The sequence below is a fragment of the Malaclemys terrapin genome, chromosome 5 (genome assembly GCF_027887155.1).
Source record: "Malaclemys terrapin pileata isolate rMalTer1 chromosome 5, rMalTer1.hap1, whole genome shotgun sequence".
NCBI classification, from domain to species: domain Eukaryota; kingdom Metazoa; phylum Chordata; order Testudines; family Emydidae; genus Malaclemys; species Malaclemys terrapin.
In genome coordinates this window covers 117,011,400-117,029,968 of record NC_071509.1, presented here as the reverse complement: position 1 = coordinate 117,029,968, position 18,569 = coordinate 117,011,400, and the positions used below count along the sequence as shown (strand labels likewise).

General features: G+C 39.1%; 1 protein-coding gene across 50 annotated transcripts in view; it reads right to left on the bottom strand.

Annotated features, from left to right (window-relative positions):
• The window catches only part of ANK2 (ankyrin 2), a 583,802-nt gene that overhangs the window by 123,838 nt on the left and 441,395 nt on the right, over positions 1-18,569 (bottom strand). For all 50 annotated transcript variants that reach the window (XM_054029227.1, XM_054029226.1, XM_054029236.1 and 47 more), the window contains 3 exons: positions 17,706-17,804; positions 5,516-5,614; positions 2,009-2,206 (listed from right to left, as the gene is read on the bottom strand). In XM_054029227.1, coding sequence (XP_053885202.1) covers positions 2,009-2,206; positions 5,516-5,614; positions 17,706-17,804 — 396 coding nt within the window. The remainder of the gene's footprint in view (positions 1-2,008; positions 2,207-5,515; positions 5,615-17,705; positions 17,805-18,569) is intronic.

The window sequence follows — 18,569 nt, the reverse complement described above, 5'->3', positions numbered from 1 at the left end:
CTGAGCATAATCCTTACTATCAGTAAGAAATCTATTCACTTCCATGGAACTATTCCTGGTAATAGGATCTAGGACCCCAGTTTAACAAAGCATTTATGCATGTGCATGAGTACATCCCTATTTGACTTAAGCATATCCTTAACTTCAAGTCCATGTTTAAGTCCCTTTAAAGTCTATGGGGCGTAAGCATATGCCTAACATTAAGCAAATGATTACATTCTTTGCTGAGTAGTGATGGATGCTGAATTGGGACCTAGGCTGGACAACAAAGCCTTGAAAGATCAGGACCACAGTGTTTACTTTTTTAAGTAGACACTTGTTGAAAAATACAAATAGTTTTCTTTTAATGCAAAGCAAGAACGTGTTAGATAATCATTGGTTTTTCTAATGAAAAAGGTCATTATTGCTAGTGCTCAACTAGAAGTAGAGCTAGTTAATCAGTGAGAGAGAGGAGGAGAGCAGCTGCTAGAGTGACAGCTTACTCCATGGCTAGTGTCTGTTAAAATAAATGTTACTTATAGGTTGACATTAATATGTTTTAAAACACAATAATTAAAACAACTGAGAACCTATGTAGGGCTTTATATCTTCAAAGCGCTGTACCAACATTAACTAATTAAGTGCTTCAAGACTATTTATCTCAAAATGAATTATTCATAAAGCTTATTCCATCACTTTACTTGCTAGAGATACTATGTAGAATAGTGAATTAACTAGTCCAGATAGCTTTAAATGTTAGCCTGGAATAGCTAGGCTTAGATATGGTTCAACACAAGCTTGGTCCATGCTTCTAGCTGGCATTGCTCAGATGTCCTAGAGTTGCCCTCTAGTCTGATTGTTGACAAATCTGAGTTATGAAATTATATCTCCCTTTTAAATGTACACTTACACCTTGCCTACAACATCCCAATGGTTATCTCTGTCTTCCTCAACATCATCACCCTTGCAAACGGGCATCTCTAACTATTAGAATTCTATAGTATGTCATTTAACCAGGCTCTGGTCAGTTGCTTTTCTCCTGTTCTTTTTAAAGGACAGGGAAGCTTTATAAAATAAATTAATTATGACGACCAATGTTTATTATTATTAATATTATGGAGGAACAACAGCCACTCCATAGTTAAGGGTGATAGTAGCTTCCCATTATAAGCCCAACAATTAACCTTCCCAACTTCCCCAAAAAGAAATCAATACCCTTGAAATTTCACATACTGTGTCATATCAATGGATACATTTTCTGGGAAGCTGTAGTGTTTCAGAAATTTCCACTGTTAATTTTATTGTATTTAGTTCATTTTACTACATCTTGTTGACCTTGCTGTGGTCATAAAGTGTTCTTGACAGGCTCTTTGTAAAGTCTTAAAGGCCTTAGACATTCATGAAGTCAAATATGATTTTTTTTCTTCCTGTTTAGGGGATAATAGTCAGGTACCTATTATCACAAGGAATTATTCATAATATTATATTTTTATTTATGCTTCAGAAAAATAAAAAATTGGACATGCTATGATTAATGATATTTGGTAAATGGAAGTTCAATAAGTGTAAAAGTCTAATTTTCTGCCATCTAGCAAAAATGTTGGACAATTTATTTTAAAAAGTCTACCTCGAGAAGTAGTATTACGTCCACACCAATCAGCCTTTTACAGTTGTAACAAATACGAACTGCGTGCAGTAAAGTGTGAAAGGCCAAAATGGCAAACGTATTAAAACACTGGAATGTGTGATAGTGTTAGCTAGCAATGACTGTGATTCCAAGAACGGTTGCATAGCCTCAGGAATTGATCATGCAAACACTTGCTAGCGAACATAGTGTTTACTATCATGAGTAGACCCACTGAAGTGGAAGTCCTACATCCAACAGTAACTGCCGTTTACAACAGTAAGCACTACATCCTATTGACATATGACTGCTCAAAGAAGTAAGCACTATGCTCAGTAGTGTTTGCAGGATGGGGCCATCTACAATCTGCAGCGGTGTTGCATTAGAGGGGTGAGGCAAGTTTACCAGGGCTCGAGCATTGGGATTTGCTCTCTTGTCCAGCAGAAGCTTGGTGACACGATAATGACCACAGTGTGCAGCAACATGTAGGGCAGTCAGGTAATCCAGTGTGACATCATCAACAGGAGCTTTGTGCTGCAGTAGATGTTTGACACATTCCACGTGGTCACCCTGAGCAGCCATGTGAAGCGGAGAGAGTCCATTCTGTGCCAGCAGAAAATACAAGTGTATCAAACTTCCAGTAAAAATAACTCATGATTATATAGTACCATTTATTCAGAAGAATCCAAACGTGCTTTACAAAATGTACAGGAATAACTTCATCCAGCACTGAAATGTAGCCACCTATGGGATGTAACACTAACAGTGCACAACAACATCACAGACAGTTGTAAAAGGGAGTGAAAAAGAATGCCATAAACCCATGGCAAATATGTGGAAAATATAGGCAGGCAGAATACAGTTATCCAAATATGGAAATTAGCTATAGTGCACTGTCTTGAGAAAAGTCTCATAGTATCTTTAATGTCAGGACTGTGCTTCCCTAGGCTATGACAAAGCTATGCTAGGCAATAGGGTCTGTATTCATTCAGAAGGAAAAGCATCTACTTAATCACCAACACACATACTGTAGAACATGTTATTTTTCCTCAAGGTCTCCAACAACAAATACTGGCCAACCCTGACCCTTTTTAGTTTATGAGACCTGATACTCTCACAGCCCAACGTGGGAAGATGTCATGGACCCTGTGTTACAACTGTCAACAAGGAATTATACGATACAGTTGTAATCATATTTACGTTCTTGGTTAAAAGAAATACATAAAGTACACTATTATACAAAATAGTAAGGAACTCAATTACAAACCTTCTATAGGCCTTTTAGTAATTAAACACAAATGAGTCATGCTTTCCCGTATAGTTTACAGAAAAAAGGCTAGTTGAGTATTATTAATAAACCCTGCCATAACACTGTAAACGGTACTGTAAGCAGCAAGTTACCATACACACAAAAGACATGTGGGCTGATTTTCAGAGGTGCTGACCACTCACAATTCCCACTAAAGTCAATACAGCTGAGTGTGCCTCAAACCTCTGAAAATCAGGGCAATGGTACTTACGAAAGAGTTTACAAATGTAGGGCTGATCCTGAGAACACTTACTAGGCAAGTGTAGTGCTCAATACCAGGAAAAATCCTGCTACATTTGCTAGTGTTTACTGAATCAGGCTCTAGTATCTGAATATGGTAACACTTTGATGTGCTTAGTTTTTAGGAAATGATCATCAAGTGGTTTGGATGAAAGCTCCAGCCTAATCAGCTGCTGGGGATTTCGACCTGTCTCTTGACAAATGTACACAATGGGGTCTCGGTAGAGCTTCGCCAGGCAGGCTGCTGTACCACTCTCAGCATTATATATGTCATTTTAATATAAGACAAAAATGTATACAATATTGAAGTTCATGGGAAGGAACTGAAGCAAAGTGACTTATTTCTATTTTTCATTCATCTGTCTGTCTCCAATCTGGAACAGCTCCACTGGGGCTAGGGGACTAGAAGGGAAGCTGTCTTTAACACAGGTTTCATTTTACAGGTCAGGTATGATTTTGGCAGTGGGGAAGAAGAGTGTGTCTCAGTTCAGATGGTTCAAAGTTACTAGTTAATTAAAAATATAATTAAAAGGCTACAAAATATCTTCCTGAATTGGTTGCTTCTTTGCCCTCTACTTTTCCTGAAGAGGGTCCCAATCCCTGTCAATATCAAAAGGGTGAAGGGAATTGTGAATTGATGATGGGAGAATGGAGCCCTCTGATCATCACTGCAGTATTTAACATGTAGGATCCATTCGCTGTACAGATCTTTCATGCCACACCTGTGGCTATGCTTCAGACCAATTGCTCGAGTGATCTCTAGAAGACCCTGGACCAGCTCCTGCCACTCCCTCATCATAATGGAGGGCCCTGACTCAGTGGAACATATATGTTCAAAATTTGGGAAACCAGCAATCGAAGTGTGGACTTCTTTTGTGCCACAGCCATTGGCTCCATTGGGGGCCCCTGGCTCCTTAGTGCAAGAGAGATCTTGGGAGAGGTGCAGTGGAGTCACAAAGACATTTATTATTTAATATTTATTTATATTTACTATTTTATTAGCACTGCATATGCCCAGCCATTCTTTCTAGCAGATGAAGAGCACATTAGCCAAAGGAACCAGTGCAGCCATAAGGATTCCTTTGCACACCCCCACCCAGCGTCTATACAGACACCCATTGTATAACCTGCCCACACAGGATGCTCCCAGGGATCCAAAGTTACACAGTGCAAATATGTCCATGGCACAGCCCACAGACCCAGAGCAATGAAAGAAGTAAGCTAGTTTTAATGTAAAATAGCCAAGACTCGTATCGATTTAAAATAGATCCCAAGACGGATATCTTCAAACTTAGGTGTCTACAATTAGTCTCCTAAATCCACGTGTAGGCACCTAAAAAAAGTGACCTGCTTTTCAAAGGTGGTGATTAGAGCTAGTCAAAATTTTTCTAACAGTAATTGAATACTAATTGTACTAGTAACTAGTTTAAGTTACTAGTTCAATTAGTGTTCAATTACTGTTAATATTAGTTACGAGTTAGCTGAACTGTAACTACTGAACATTAATGGCAATTAATTTTAATACATTAATTCTAGACAACTCTTTGGCAAGGAGACTCTGTTTAGCTCTAGGTTGGCAAAGTGCTTAGCAGATTTAGGATGCAATCTGTTATGACCATATCAGTCTCTTAAGAACACAAAGACAAAGTGACATTCTCCATTTCTATTCAGATACTTCACATCATTTAATAAGTATGGTTGTTCAGCACCTGTTTTCATCTGCCTTTGATGCAGTATGTAGGATGAGAAATGTATCCTCTGATTGGCAGAGAGAATTTGATTAAAGGGAAGAGGGAATATCCAAAATAAAGAAAGCTTTTATATTAAATGGCTTTACCTTAATTACACTAATTTAAAAAAAAAATTGGTGGTTGTATATTTATTCATTAATGGAAATACTCTGGAATTGTTTAGTCTACTAAAGGATAAAAGAAGATAAAAGATCAGACAATATAAAGGGAATGATCTTACCCTGACCGAAGAGATGGGATACATGACCCATCTCTAACTTCTATGATTCCATGAAACCACATTAGTTAATTCCTGTTGTGTGGGATGAGAACAGGCCGCTTTTCCTGAAAAAGTACTGGTCTATATCACACATGTAACCTGTCTCCTAAGAGAAAATGGAGTGATTTTGTTCATGTATACCAATTCTACTTATGTGGAAGGTTCAAGTCCCTATTTTCAAGAGAAAAACCTTACTTTTGGATTACTCTATCCAAAATATTTATTCAGTCTAAAGCGTTTCCTGTGGGGTTACTGACATGTCCCTATATCCCTCCTCTCCCTTCCAGCATACCTAGTAATTGCTTTGAAGGGTTGTCACTGATATTAATTTATTCTGTGAATGAGATACTCACCTTGGTCCTTGCAAGCAGTGGGGCACCCCGTTCCAGGAGGAGCTCTACAACCTGGTCATGCCCACTTCGTGCGGCACAGTGGAGTGGAGTCAATCCATCCTTTAAGCAAAAGGAAAGTGTTAAGCATATATCCAGACTGCCCATCTTACTGCTCTCTATGGAACAAACATTCAGAAATTTACCCCACAAGTTCCTGATACTGAGTGGGTGCTGAGCACCTGCAAATCTTGCAAACCTTCAGCAAAAGCTATCCCTTTTATTAATGTCTAGATGAAACTGACTTAGTAAAATGAAGCTTTACCCCCAGCTCACCCTTGCATCAGTGAAGGGCATTCTGAGGTAACACTCTGAGAATGGTGGAGAGGACACACATTGTGTGTGCAAACCCATTAACAAAGAAGAGATTGCATGCACGCCTCTCCTGCTCTCCCTCACTCCCCACATGGCTTTGAAATTGTGCTGCCTCTCCCTGAATACTGTGTGATGGCCGAAGGATGCTCAGCTAATCAACCACAGTGCTTCAATTGCTTTTGATACAGGGATGAAATAGTAAACATCCATGCCAGGAAATTATGCCAGAAAATTTCTAACAAGCAGGAGGAGAGGAAAGACTGAGTCGAGGAGAGAAACCAACAGAGAAAAGACTCTTCCTTCCGAGGCTCAATGACAAGCAAGATCTAATAATCCTTTACTAAACCTGCTGTGACCAGGGCCGGCTCCAGGCACCAGCGAAGGAAGCAGGTGCCTGGGGCGGCCAATACAAAGGGCTGCAGCACTCCGTCCATTAGTGGGGCAGCATGTCCGGGTTTTCGGTGGGAATTCGGCAATGGGTCCCTCAGTCCCTCTCTTCCTCTTTGAGCTGCTGCCGAAGTGCTGCCGAAGAGGAAGAGGGGGAGTAAAGGGCCCGCCGCCGAGCTGCCACTGAAGAATGGAGCAGTGCGATTGAGCTGCTGCCGAAGTGCCACTGATCGGCTTTTTTTTTTTTCGCCACTTGGGGCATCAGAAAACTTGGAGCCGGCCCTGGCTGTGACAGCACCATCTCTGAAATTTTCTCTCCATTGCAGAAGACTATCCTGTCCCAAAGCACGTGCTCAGGCTGCTTGGTCACTGAACAAAGCAGTGTCAGAGAAAGATGGGTCAATGAAACACTTAGAAAGGAAAGTGCATTCTAGATAATGTTGCTACTGTCTGGTCCTTCCCTTAGAGAGAAAGAGATAGCAAATGGGGCGGGGGGGGAAGGGACGATGAAAAAGAATAAAATATTAGTGCTGAATGACAGAAAAAAGAAAATCACATAAGATATAAAAAGAAACCCAAATATAGAGAATTTTAACCTTAACAAACCGCAATGCTGTATTACCATACATGCACTCAGATGAGCACTCAATGCCTGTTCAATACAGATGTGTAATTGAGATGTTTTCTTTGAATTTAAAGTAATAGAAAACACCATTGTGACACCAATTGACTTGTTTGATATATTTACTTCTGACTGTCCAGGGGATGCAGGTGAAAGTGGTTGGGGCTCAGCAGAGGGGGTCTAGGTGGGGGAGATGGGGCTCAGCGGGAGGGTTGGATGTGGGGGTCCAGGTGCTGGGGGAGTGGGGCTTGATGAGATAGGGTTCCAGGTGCAGCCGGTTAGGGCTCAGTGGGATGGGGGTTTGGGTGTGGGGAACTCGTTGAGGGGGTCTAGGTGTAGGGCTTGTCAGTGTGAGGGTTCAATGGGCTTACTTAATGGGGGAGCTCCAGCTGCTGCTGAGGGGACATCGCGTGCCTGGCTCCCACTTCCCCTAGCCCCTTTTCCTCCCCATCCCATCCCCCTCCCGCCCACATTCCTCTCCCACCTCCCTTCCTTCCCCGCTGCCTCTTCCCCCCACTCTCCCTTCCCTCATTTCCCCCTCCCCCTCTTACACAGCCCCACTGCAGGCACTCACTATTGCACAGAAAACAGGAAGGCTCCCAGTACACAGAAGAGGAACACGACAGGCACTAGGACCCAAGAGACAGTGTTCAACTGCAGAGTCAGCAGAGCTGAGATGCAGCCTCCTTCAGCTGGGCAGCTCTGTGCTTGCAGAAATGGGGGGGGGAGGCAATGGCACGTAACCCTGTGTGTCCCCCCATGCCTCACCTCTGTTGGGGGAAAATCCCCCTAAAACTACACCCATTCTCATCCCCCCACCTGTACCCCCACGCAGCTTCCTTTTGCTTCCCTGCCATTTTCTGCAGGAAAACACAGGAATTCTGTGGGGGGAGGGCATTTTCTGTGGGTGTGCAGTCCTGCAGAATTCCCCCAGGAGTAAATGTATGATAAACCATTGCACCTTATTATTCCAGTTATAACCTGATGGGGGCAGTGGTGGATTCTGGAATAGACTTTAAAATTATTTTGTTTCTCCCAGCCCTCAATTTTAAATATCAAAGAATACAGAAGAGCTTTTTTGAAAGAGTGACTTGTAGAGTTTAGCTTGTAGAGGAGCTGAAATCTGCAAGGAAGAATTCTTGCTCTAGTACTTCGCTGCTAGCTTCAAGAGATTTTTCCAGATACCAAGAAGTGCTAAGTGTGCCTCAGCTCCCACCAATTAAGGTACTGATCCTGCACCATTAAAGTCAATGGAAACTTTGCCATTAATTTCAATAGGTGCAGGATCAATTCTTTAAATGGATTTTGTGGGTGCTCAGCATCTCACAAAATTGTATCTTTACAAAGGAATGCAGCATAACTGGGTTAGCTGGATTGTTATTGCTCTGAAATTCTAGTGTATCCTAAATCAATTTTGCAGCTGCATATACTGAGATATATCCTTATCTCAGTGCCACAGGGATTTACACATCTAACTCCCATTAGCAGTACTGAAGTGAAAATACATCCCTGAGGGATTCAGGAGAAAGGTGTTTATTTGTTATTGCTCTCCCAGATCTGTCTTTTTGTGCTCTTTTAATCAGAATGGGTGGTTGCTTGCTTACCATCTTCGATATTGTTCCAGTTTGTAAAATAGCAAAACAAAGGTAATGATTGATGTGAAGCCTTCAAGAAAACAAGACAAATCCCCAGAGTGAAGAAACGGAGAGCAACTCAAACCAAGAGATGAATAATTTGTAGATATGCTCACAAAATGGTGCTCAATTCCATAGCTAAAAAAAAGGTTCAATTTTAGTGAAAAGAAAAATAGGAACTAATCTGAGCCTTTAAAAAAATCCTTTTTTGTCTTTTCCTCAATTCTTTCTTCCTCTCGCAGAGGGAAAACTGCATGTGGATTTTTTAAATTGATATTTTATTATTTAAAAAAAAATAACTATATTTTTATTTATGTTTTGTTCAAAAGTGAGGAGAACTGAACTGGGAAAAGCACATTGCACTAGAGGAACTAGTATATAGTGCAATTAGGACAAACCAACACTACCACAGTGCAATTGAACTGTCTTGTTTATTTCAGGAACTCCTAACCAAGAAGAAGATTGTAATTAAAATAGACACAACAGTCTATAACATATAAGTATGCTCTAGCGCCATGTAGCAAGTTACAGGGGTTCTGAACACTCTAAAATGTACTGTGGGAGTTTACCTGTTATATCTTTCTTGATCATTTTACCACTATATAGTGTACCTGGTACATTGGGAAATACATGCAGGTGCTGCCCCAAATACTAAGCATGTAATTTTAACACACCATGTCTTGGCTGAAGCATCATGGCTTTCAAATAAAGCCAGCAGGTACTCCAGCAGCACAAAAGCTCCCATAAAACGGTTAACAGAAGTGAAGAAATACAATGCATCTGTCTCTATTAAAGGATCCATACTCATCTCATCACCCAGTAATGTATGTTAAGATGAATTTAAGGCCTATTGTATATATTGTTCTCATGAGAGTAACTGAGTAACATACACAAATGTTTTAACATCCATGAGCTATTTGTTCTATCAGTCCCATATTCTATTTGTTGGCCTTTTGTAACCAAGTGAACAGGACAGTTTACTTTCAGAAATGACATCAAGATCGATCACATCAATATAAAAGCTAAAAATTTCAGAACTTCTCCATTCCCTTTTAATTGGCGGTCTAAACTGAAAATGAACTTCAGAGAGCCCCCCCCCCGCTAATATTACTGCCCGTTCTTTAACCTGTAAATTAATTATGAATCATTTGCATTAGCTTTTCACTGCAGGCTCACTATGACAAATTATTCTGTCATATCATAGTTATTAAAATGCTCTACTACAAAGCAATAGCAAGACTGGAAATAAGAAATGGTCACTACAAAGCATTCAAGTCGGGAATCGGGGGGGGGAGGGGAAGGATTGAATTTTGTTAAAGGAGGTAGAGCACATTTATATATGAAGTGTTGATGATATTATGTGAACATTATAGGTCAAATTATCACAGGAGTCTTCTAAATTGCACCTGCAAAACTCTCATTAGCACATGGGTGAACTCATATTTGCATGTTGCATACGGCAGGCAATTACATTCAATGTCAATTTTTTGCCTGAAACAAAAGGTTTGCATATGGAAATTTGGAAAAATTTAGAAGATCCCTTTGAAAATTCAGGTCTGTGACTTGAAGGGCACAATCTTGCTAGGTATTGAATGCCTTCAGCTTCTAAGATCTCAGCATTCTAGGAGGCACTCAGCATCTTGCCAATCATACTCCAAATGAGACAGAAGCAGGAAGGATAGATGAGCTCCTCCAGACAGAAAGATCAGGCTCTCACACAAATGTCTACAATAGTAACAAAGAGGGAAGGAAAATACCAAAAACCTGTGGTGGATGAATAGACTTATATGATAACAAAGGGTCATGCTTTCTGCAGCCATAAGTCAAGCTGGTTCAATGAACTACACTGATTTACACTAGCTAAAGATCTAACCCAGATTTTTTTTTTATAATTGTATGTAAAGCATCAGGAACTCTTTATGCATTTTCCTTGCCAGATAAGGAAAAGCAATACATTTGAACACAGTAATTAAAAAAAAATCATATTATGGGTATTCCAAAATATCTTACCAATTTAAATAATTTTGGAAATCAACTAAACTACTAGCATTTATGAAGAAGCATAGTAAGCTCAATACTGCAAATTGCTGAGCACTCTCTCTTTTTTTAATCCAATGGGAGTTCAACACACTCTGCACCTCACAGGATTAGGCTTATTATACAGATTCTATGCAAAAATACAATCTAACAAACAAAAGCAAAATTGTACTATGCATCAAGAGCATTGAGTCTCAAGATTTCCACTTTAGTACATTTGCATAGGTCCTCTTATTTATCAGTGCATCTCTTGCAGTATTAAAATTAAGTGCTAATCCAGATTTGTGGTATAAATATTAGGTACAGCTATTTATAAGGCATCAGACACCGTATTTTCATTTATTATTAATTCTGCAACAGATTTAACTCAGCACTGTGAAATAAATAATTCAAATTTCTCCTAAATTTACTTTGCTTTAAACAGATTACTTTGTTTTTTGAAAGTTTTATTATATATTTTTCATTGTCATTTATTATCCTTTGTGTGGGACATCTTAATTTGCTTAAACTTTATCTTTTCTGGCTGCAAACCACTTATTTTATTTATTACTGCCAATTCTCATCTCATTAAAAACAATCAATGTAACTTCAGCCTCTAGCTTTAAGTCTTCATTCTCTTGTTGTAATTAACTATACTCTAATGTAATTGATCATGTATGCTCTTCAAAACACAAATCTAAAAGATAAAGAAAAAAATCTTAACTGGGTTTGCCCAACCAATAGGACGCAATATATTATACTTAAATAATTGTAGAATTATATCAAAGTATTATTTATGTTATATGCAGTCACTAGCTATGTCAGCCTACATATATTTTTTCTTTTCTTTTAAAAAAAAATATTGAAATACACTAAGAAGGTCTTTGGAGAAAGAAAGAAAGAAAGAAAGAAAGAAAGAAAGAAAGAAAGAAAGGTATACATCATTTGTCACTGTTTTTAAAATGGCAGAAGCCACTCAATGAGTTAGTGCTGTTATTGTTTTCTGAGATTATATTGGGAGAATGTGTCACAGTACCATTATTGCAGAAAATCCACCATACTCCTAGTATAGTGGAGAGAAATTGTGTTGAGATCCCAACACAATGGTTTTATCATAGGAAACCCTTTATAATCTTGCTATGTTAGAAACCCTTTTCTGATCTATCAGGATGCTCTATGCTTATGAAAGGAAATGTTATTCCTTCCACAATGTTTTCTTCAGCTTGTGGATTCTTCCTTACTCCTCCTCTCCTCACACTCTCATAGCTCTCTGTGACCAGCCTGTCAATTTTCCCAGCTCCGTCTCAGACTCTTTAACCTTCCATGATCTCCCTCCACCTCAGATGGGTTACAGCAATTTTTGCCCCTCATTTAAATTGCTCTCAGTCTACTACTGGCATCACTTCTACCTTCTGCCCCCATATCTAGATATGGAGTCCCATGGTATCATTCTTATTCTCCATCATAACAGGCTTCCAATCCCTGCTATCTTTGATATTAAGTTGCAAGTCCCAGAAGCTGTGCTAGTCTCTCTGTTACACGAAGGTGACTCTAAAAGGGGAAGCCCCGGAGCACAGAAAATGTGAACGAAGAAGGTGGCATGGCTCAGTAAAAAAGACTGTCACTGTCAGGGCCGGCTCCAAGTTTTTTGCAGCCCCAAGCAGCAACAACAACAACAAAAAGGCCGGAGTGCTGCCCCTTGAAAAGGGCTGCCCCAAGCACATGCTTAGAACGCTGGTGCCTAGAGCCGGCCCTGGTCACTGTTGATGAGCGCCACAGCTTCAGTATCAAGGACAGAGAGCCTCTGTTGGGCAGAGGAATTTGTTTAATGAGACTAATCCAATATTGAAGGTTTTGGATTCAGTTCAGATTAAGTGGGATTATTACTATTTATTTGTATTCTGGTTGTGTCCACACAGTGCTTGGTGCTGTTTATTCACATAGAAGAATACTATCCCTATCCAAATGAACCTGCAACTGAAGCTAAAGTAATTGGGCTAACATTTGATCACAGTTATTACAGGAGAATTTGCTCATCCATCTTCATTAGAATACTGTTATCATGTAGCATGAATAAGGGAACACCATTAGGATGTCAAAGATGTGTGAATAACGTTGTATGAAAAGGTAAATAAAGTACACAGAAACAAAAAGCCAACAAAACCCCATGTTCCCAGTGTCCCTCCCCATCCCATATATTTCAGTGTTTAATGAAAAACCGTGAAAGCTATACAAACACCCATTCTCCAAAAAATATCACCAGTAGAGCCTTTCATGAATCAGAGTTGGATTTCACAAATTTCCTGATTTGGAAAAAAAGCTGAGAAAAAAAAGTTTAGAAATTGTTGAAATGTTTTGTATCAACATTTAAAAAAAAAATTGTTTTCCTATTTGAAATGACTTAATTTAAACATTTAAGCTAATTAGACTTTTAAAAGTTTTTTAAAAGGTCAAAATCAAAATGAACCATTTCAAAATTACCAAAATAAAATGTTTTGGTGACTTAAATTGACCTAAAGCTGTTTTTTAGGTTAATGAAAATTTTTAAGATTTTGACTTTTCATCACAATTTGGGATAGGAAAAAATGTTGAACTCTTGAAATGATTCAGTATGGGGCAGGCATTTCCCACTCAGCTCTAACCAGTCTTACCAGTCTCTTTACTAACAGTACAGTGACATGTCACTATAGTAAATATATAATTTGCATATCTCCACTGTCACTATTCTTTTATATCAGAGAAATGCATTTTAATAGAAATATCCTTTCTGATATGCTAAGTATTGCCCCCTTTTTAAGGCTAAGATTATTTCCCCTGTAAACAGCCATTGAGGGAAGGTTACAAAGTCTTTTTATAACAAAATTGGAATTAAGTGTTGCCACCTAATTCTTCCCTTACCCTCCCAGATCACACGACCCCCCTTTAATCATACATTTGAATTGCCATGGACTTTTAGACAATCATCATGTGCCCAGCAGATCCAAGAATAACCCACCATCTGTACAATCATTTCTGAAACCAATATTCATCTATCATTAGATCTTTTCATTAGATGATATTTTAGAAGTCATAAGTTTTGTTATCTAAAACTTTGTCATCTAAAATGTTAGGTGACAAATTGATGTCATTGCACCCATTAGTCGTGTAAGATTTTAGAGAATATATTCTGCCATGTAATGTTCTAGTCATACGATTTTTATAAGACGTTTTATCATCTAAAACTTTAGATAACAAATCTCATGACAAACATCACGATCTAAAGAGAACTGCTTAGGACTAAGGATGTTAATTAACAAAAATATTCCTGTGAGTAAGCTTTGCAAGCAGGCTATATTTTAGATTTTGGAATGCTCTGTAAGTGGGTTAAGCATCCAAATCACATTTTTTAAAGAATTTATTTGCTAACAAGGTCTGGAAAATGGCAAGAGTCACTATAAGTTTCAAAAAGGGATTGTTTTGAAATGAGTATAAGGAAGGATACAATTTGGTCACAGAGGTTACAGATTCCATGACTTTAACAGTCCTCTGAGACTTCTGCTTCAGCCCCAGGCGGCAGGGCTCCAGCTTCCGTGATTTACGGTTTATTGCGCCCATGTCCTGCCTGTGATTTTTAATAACCCTCCACCCCCATGCCAACATCTTAATCTTAATTATAACTTATACATGTAACCAACAGATTTACTTGCAAATTCTCAGATGGTTCTAGACTCTAGGAATAAGTGCTTTAAGCTTGGATGGGACACATTATATTAGCCATACATACGGTGACCATATGTCCTGATTTTAAAGGGACAGTCGTGATATTTGGGGCTTTGTCTTATATAGGCACCTATAACCCCCCACCCCATCCGGATTTTTCACACTTGTTGTCTGGTCACCCTAGCCATACAAAACTAAGAGGTTTAATCCTGTCTTTAAATAGAAATGCCAGTGAAACTTTAACTATAGAGCTGTGAGTGTGCACCCATAATTTACTATTTTTTTGAGAACTAGGGTTTGTCCATTTATTTAAGACAGAAGGTGAAAAAACTCCCATAGGGATCAATCCTAGAGAACATTTCCAAACATAAAAAGCTCTAATGAGACGATTATAATGTGTCTGTTGCGCAGTGTATAGAGTTCTTAAGACTCATTTAAAATACATTAAACTAAACCTTCATTGTCCTGATGTATGCATCATCAAATAACCTAGTGAAGAGGGTTAAAAATAAAAAGAATGACATCAATGAATATTTCCTGGGCCAAAGTGCTGGTTCTAATGTGACAAAGAATTCAAGTATAAAGGTCAGAGCTGCCAGAACACAGAATAAACATCCTAATGTATTTCATTCTGTTGCTTCCCATTTTTATCCTGCATTGCTGGAGAAAGATAAGCTTTCCCCAGGAGAAATAGAAAGGAAAGTATGGACAGACAAGTGTGTTAGTACCAAGTAGGAGGCAGAAGTCTTTCCTTTAAAATGCAAAACACATGTATGCATGGCATGCGACACACAACCTACCTCTTCATTACCCTACACACTCACAGCCATAGCAAAGCACAAGGCACGCGGACAAAGCAAAGGAAAAAGAAAAAGACACCAAGACTATATATAATGCTGGCGTGAGGACATCACCACAGCAAGACATCAACAGACAAAATCAAAGCTCTGGAATCTCCCACACTGTCAAGTGCACACAGCTGCCCTCAACAGTGTGTCTTTTAGCAGAGAGAATGTAGACTATTAAAGCAAGAAGAAGCTGTTGAGTCTATGCAAGTCAGAATGTGTGTTCTTGGTGATATTTACAGGTTTCATCCTTGTCTCTGACAGGTGACAGCTTTGAGCTAATCTACCACCTGACGAGGGGTGATAAACGGAGACAATGGGTGGTCTCCTAAAATTAGATCTTTTGATACAAACAGTATGTGATCCTGTTCCTCTAGTTTGGTTTAGAACTATGCTTTGATCTGGCTGGTGGAACTGTACTTTGAGTCCACAAAATAGGAGATATAACTTCTTTTTACATTTATTTTGGGACAACTTTTCCAAATCAGATGCTTAAAGGTACAGACCCCTGGACATTTTGTGTTCAAATTTTAATTCAAAACTATAATTGCATGCACAAAATGGGCCATCTGCACGCAACTACCCAACTTGTGCATGTACATGAATATCTTGTGTACGGTGCACAGTCAGCTATTTGTGCCTTCGTTTGCATATTGTATGCATGTATTTTAGCCACTACTTTTGGAGAATCTGGCCCTCTGTGAGTTAGTGCTCACTTTCATGAAAGGCAGCATTTTCCCATATGAGGTGTAGTAAAAAAACAGAGATAATTGTATTTCTCTTCCCTACAAAATCACAAATCAAATACTAATCATACAATCATATGATTAATTCAATTAAGAGATCATCTCTACAGCCTTTGTAGCATATGAAGCAATAAAAAACTGATTCAATTAATTAATAGCCAAAGTGAAGCAGAAGGGTTGAGTCAATCTCAAGAGCTGTTTATTGTGTGCACTACATGCTAAGAAGCAAGAAAGATGATTAGGACCACACAGGTTTTGAAATGTACTGTCACTACCACTTTCTCAGACCTTCCAATGCTATCACACTATTGGTGAGATAGACCCAAATCAAATACCAGTCTCCAAACACCCTCTAAACTTTCAGATGGTGTCGGAAATCCAACCCTGGAACTAAATGCAAATATCCCCTATATTTATAACATGCCAAACCAAAAATCCGAATTCAAACACGTTAACTACTGTTGTTTCAAAACCTAGAGCCGTGTATTAACATTGCAGCTTGAACCAGTTTTTAATTGTGGGCGTAGCTGAGATTAGTAACTAAGTGGATCAAGGCTTAAAAATGAACATCTCTTTAAGAACAGGTCAATTTTTCAAGGAGCGACTTGCATGAAAAAGAAGTGATCAGTTAGCACAAGGAGGCACATCTTCAGAGGTCATTCCAAAAATGCAATTTTAAAAAAAAATCCCATCATACACACACAAGCTGGTACGTATGTATATTAGATCTCAAATAGGTAACAAAGGGGCAGAGTTAAGCCATGGGAGTGGATCAGGAAGGAAACGGTGATTTAGAGTCACATTTATCTCTGTGATTCCTCCATACTCTGTGGGGAAGCAACCTGTTGCTGGTACAGAGCAACAATAAATTATTTGCTTCTCCAATGCTGACTCAGCTCTGCTGGCTAGCATTTTGGGAGCTAAGCCAATACTTCAAATCATTTTTCAGCCTTGCCCACCTGCACAGAAAGAGAAGTGTAGTGGTCCCACAGCAGTTGTTTTCTGAGGCAGCTGAGGGCAGGGGTTGTTAATGAGTTATAAATTGTTGTAATAATCCATAAATCCAGTGTCCCTGTTCAATCTGTGATTTTTAGTGTATACCTCTATGAATTTAAGCTCCCAGGCTCTTCTTTTGAAAGTGTTGTGCAGGTTTCCTTTGAGGATGAGGACTGATAGGTCAGATATAAAGTGACTGCTTTGTGAAAAGTGTTTGCCCACATGTCTTTTATCATTTTCTTGTGTGAGCTCATTCGCTAGGGTAGTGACTGTCTCGTTTCACCCACATAGTTACTATTGGGGCATTTAGCACACTGGATGAAGTACACCACACATTGTGATAGGCATGTGTAGGACCTCTGGATCTTGAAAGGTGTGTTGTGGGGGTGTTGATCATTGTAGCAGTGGAGATATGTCTGCAGATTTTGCATCTGTTGTTTTGGTAGGGTCTGATGCCACCCTGAGTTGGTGTGTCCTGGTCTGTGGGCAGCTTGCTTCTGATAAGCTTGGAGAGTTATTTGAAGGCTTGAACCCCCTCACCAACAGAAACTGGTCCAATAAAAAAATATGACCTCACCTATCTTGTCTCCCTATAAACACAGAAGTAAGATTCTACATGTGCAAATAGCTGCATGGAATAATTTGACCCACAGTATCAAAAATGGCTTCAGTGTTATTTGTGAGGGAAGAATGTTCAATATTTTGGGATTGTGTTCAGCTGAGCATTTTCTCTCCTGTGATATGTAATAGCTGCATCTAAAGTCCCGCTTTCAGAAGGGAAAGAAGCAATCTCTGAAGCTGAGTTTTCCTATCTATGAACGTTGACATTCCAAGCCTCCAGCTAAAAAAAACCCAAGAAGTGATAACACAATATTCAGGGATAGAAACACTCACCCTGGTTTTGGCATCGATCTGCCCTCCACGATCCAACAAAAGCTTCACCATGTTTGTGTTTCCCCTTTTGGAAGCCACATGCAGTGGGGTGATTCCATTCTACACCATGAAAAGAACAAACAAAGAGCATGATGGACTTGACAGTGTATAATGGTGATGCCTTTGCGTTTGGATCACAAAAAGAGGAACATCAATACAGTATAGAAGATAAACAAGCATGTTTTTGAGAATCAGAGTTAGGTGCACATGTCATTTGAGATACAGATCTTCTGGTGTTTGGATTTTCTTATAGACATGTATCTTGATTTACTCTAAAGTAACAAAGAAGCACATTCACCAAAACACCAAACATCACAATCACACAGTAAGACAAAACATATATCAGAGCCCAAATTAGTCAATATTCACAGCACACACATGTATTTAAATCACTGCAATATACACACAACATACACAGCACGGTGGTTCAGATACAAAGGAAGCTCATTAGCATAACTGGAGTCTGTGTCAAAAACCAGGCCCTAATTAGGCTGGAAGATGGTGTTTAATATTTCATTTTCAGCAAGGATGCCCTTGCCGGCACATCAGGTGGAAAACTCTCAGGGAAAATAAGAGAGTGCATTAGTGAGGATAATAGTGTCAGCATGAACATGAAATCCTTCTGAAAGGCAGTTCCTCATAAAGCAATTCAACAAGGCTCTGGCAATGAAAACTGAAACAAAAAAATTCCTAATCCAGTGGAGATAGCTATAGCAATGCACATGTTAATTAATTGTTAAGTGACATAGAATAGTAAATGGACTATATTAGCTAGCCTATGGTTGCGGTTTTTCATGCAAAGATGGCTTTCAGTTAATCAGTACC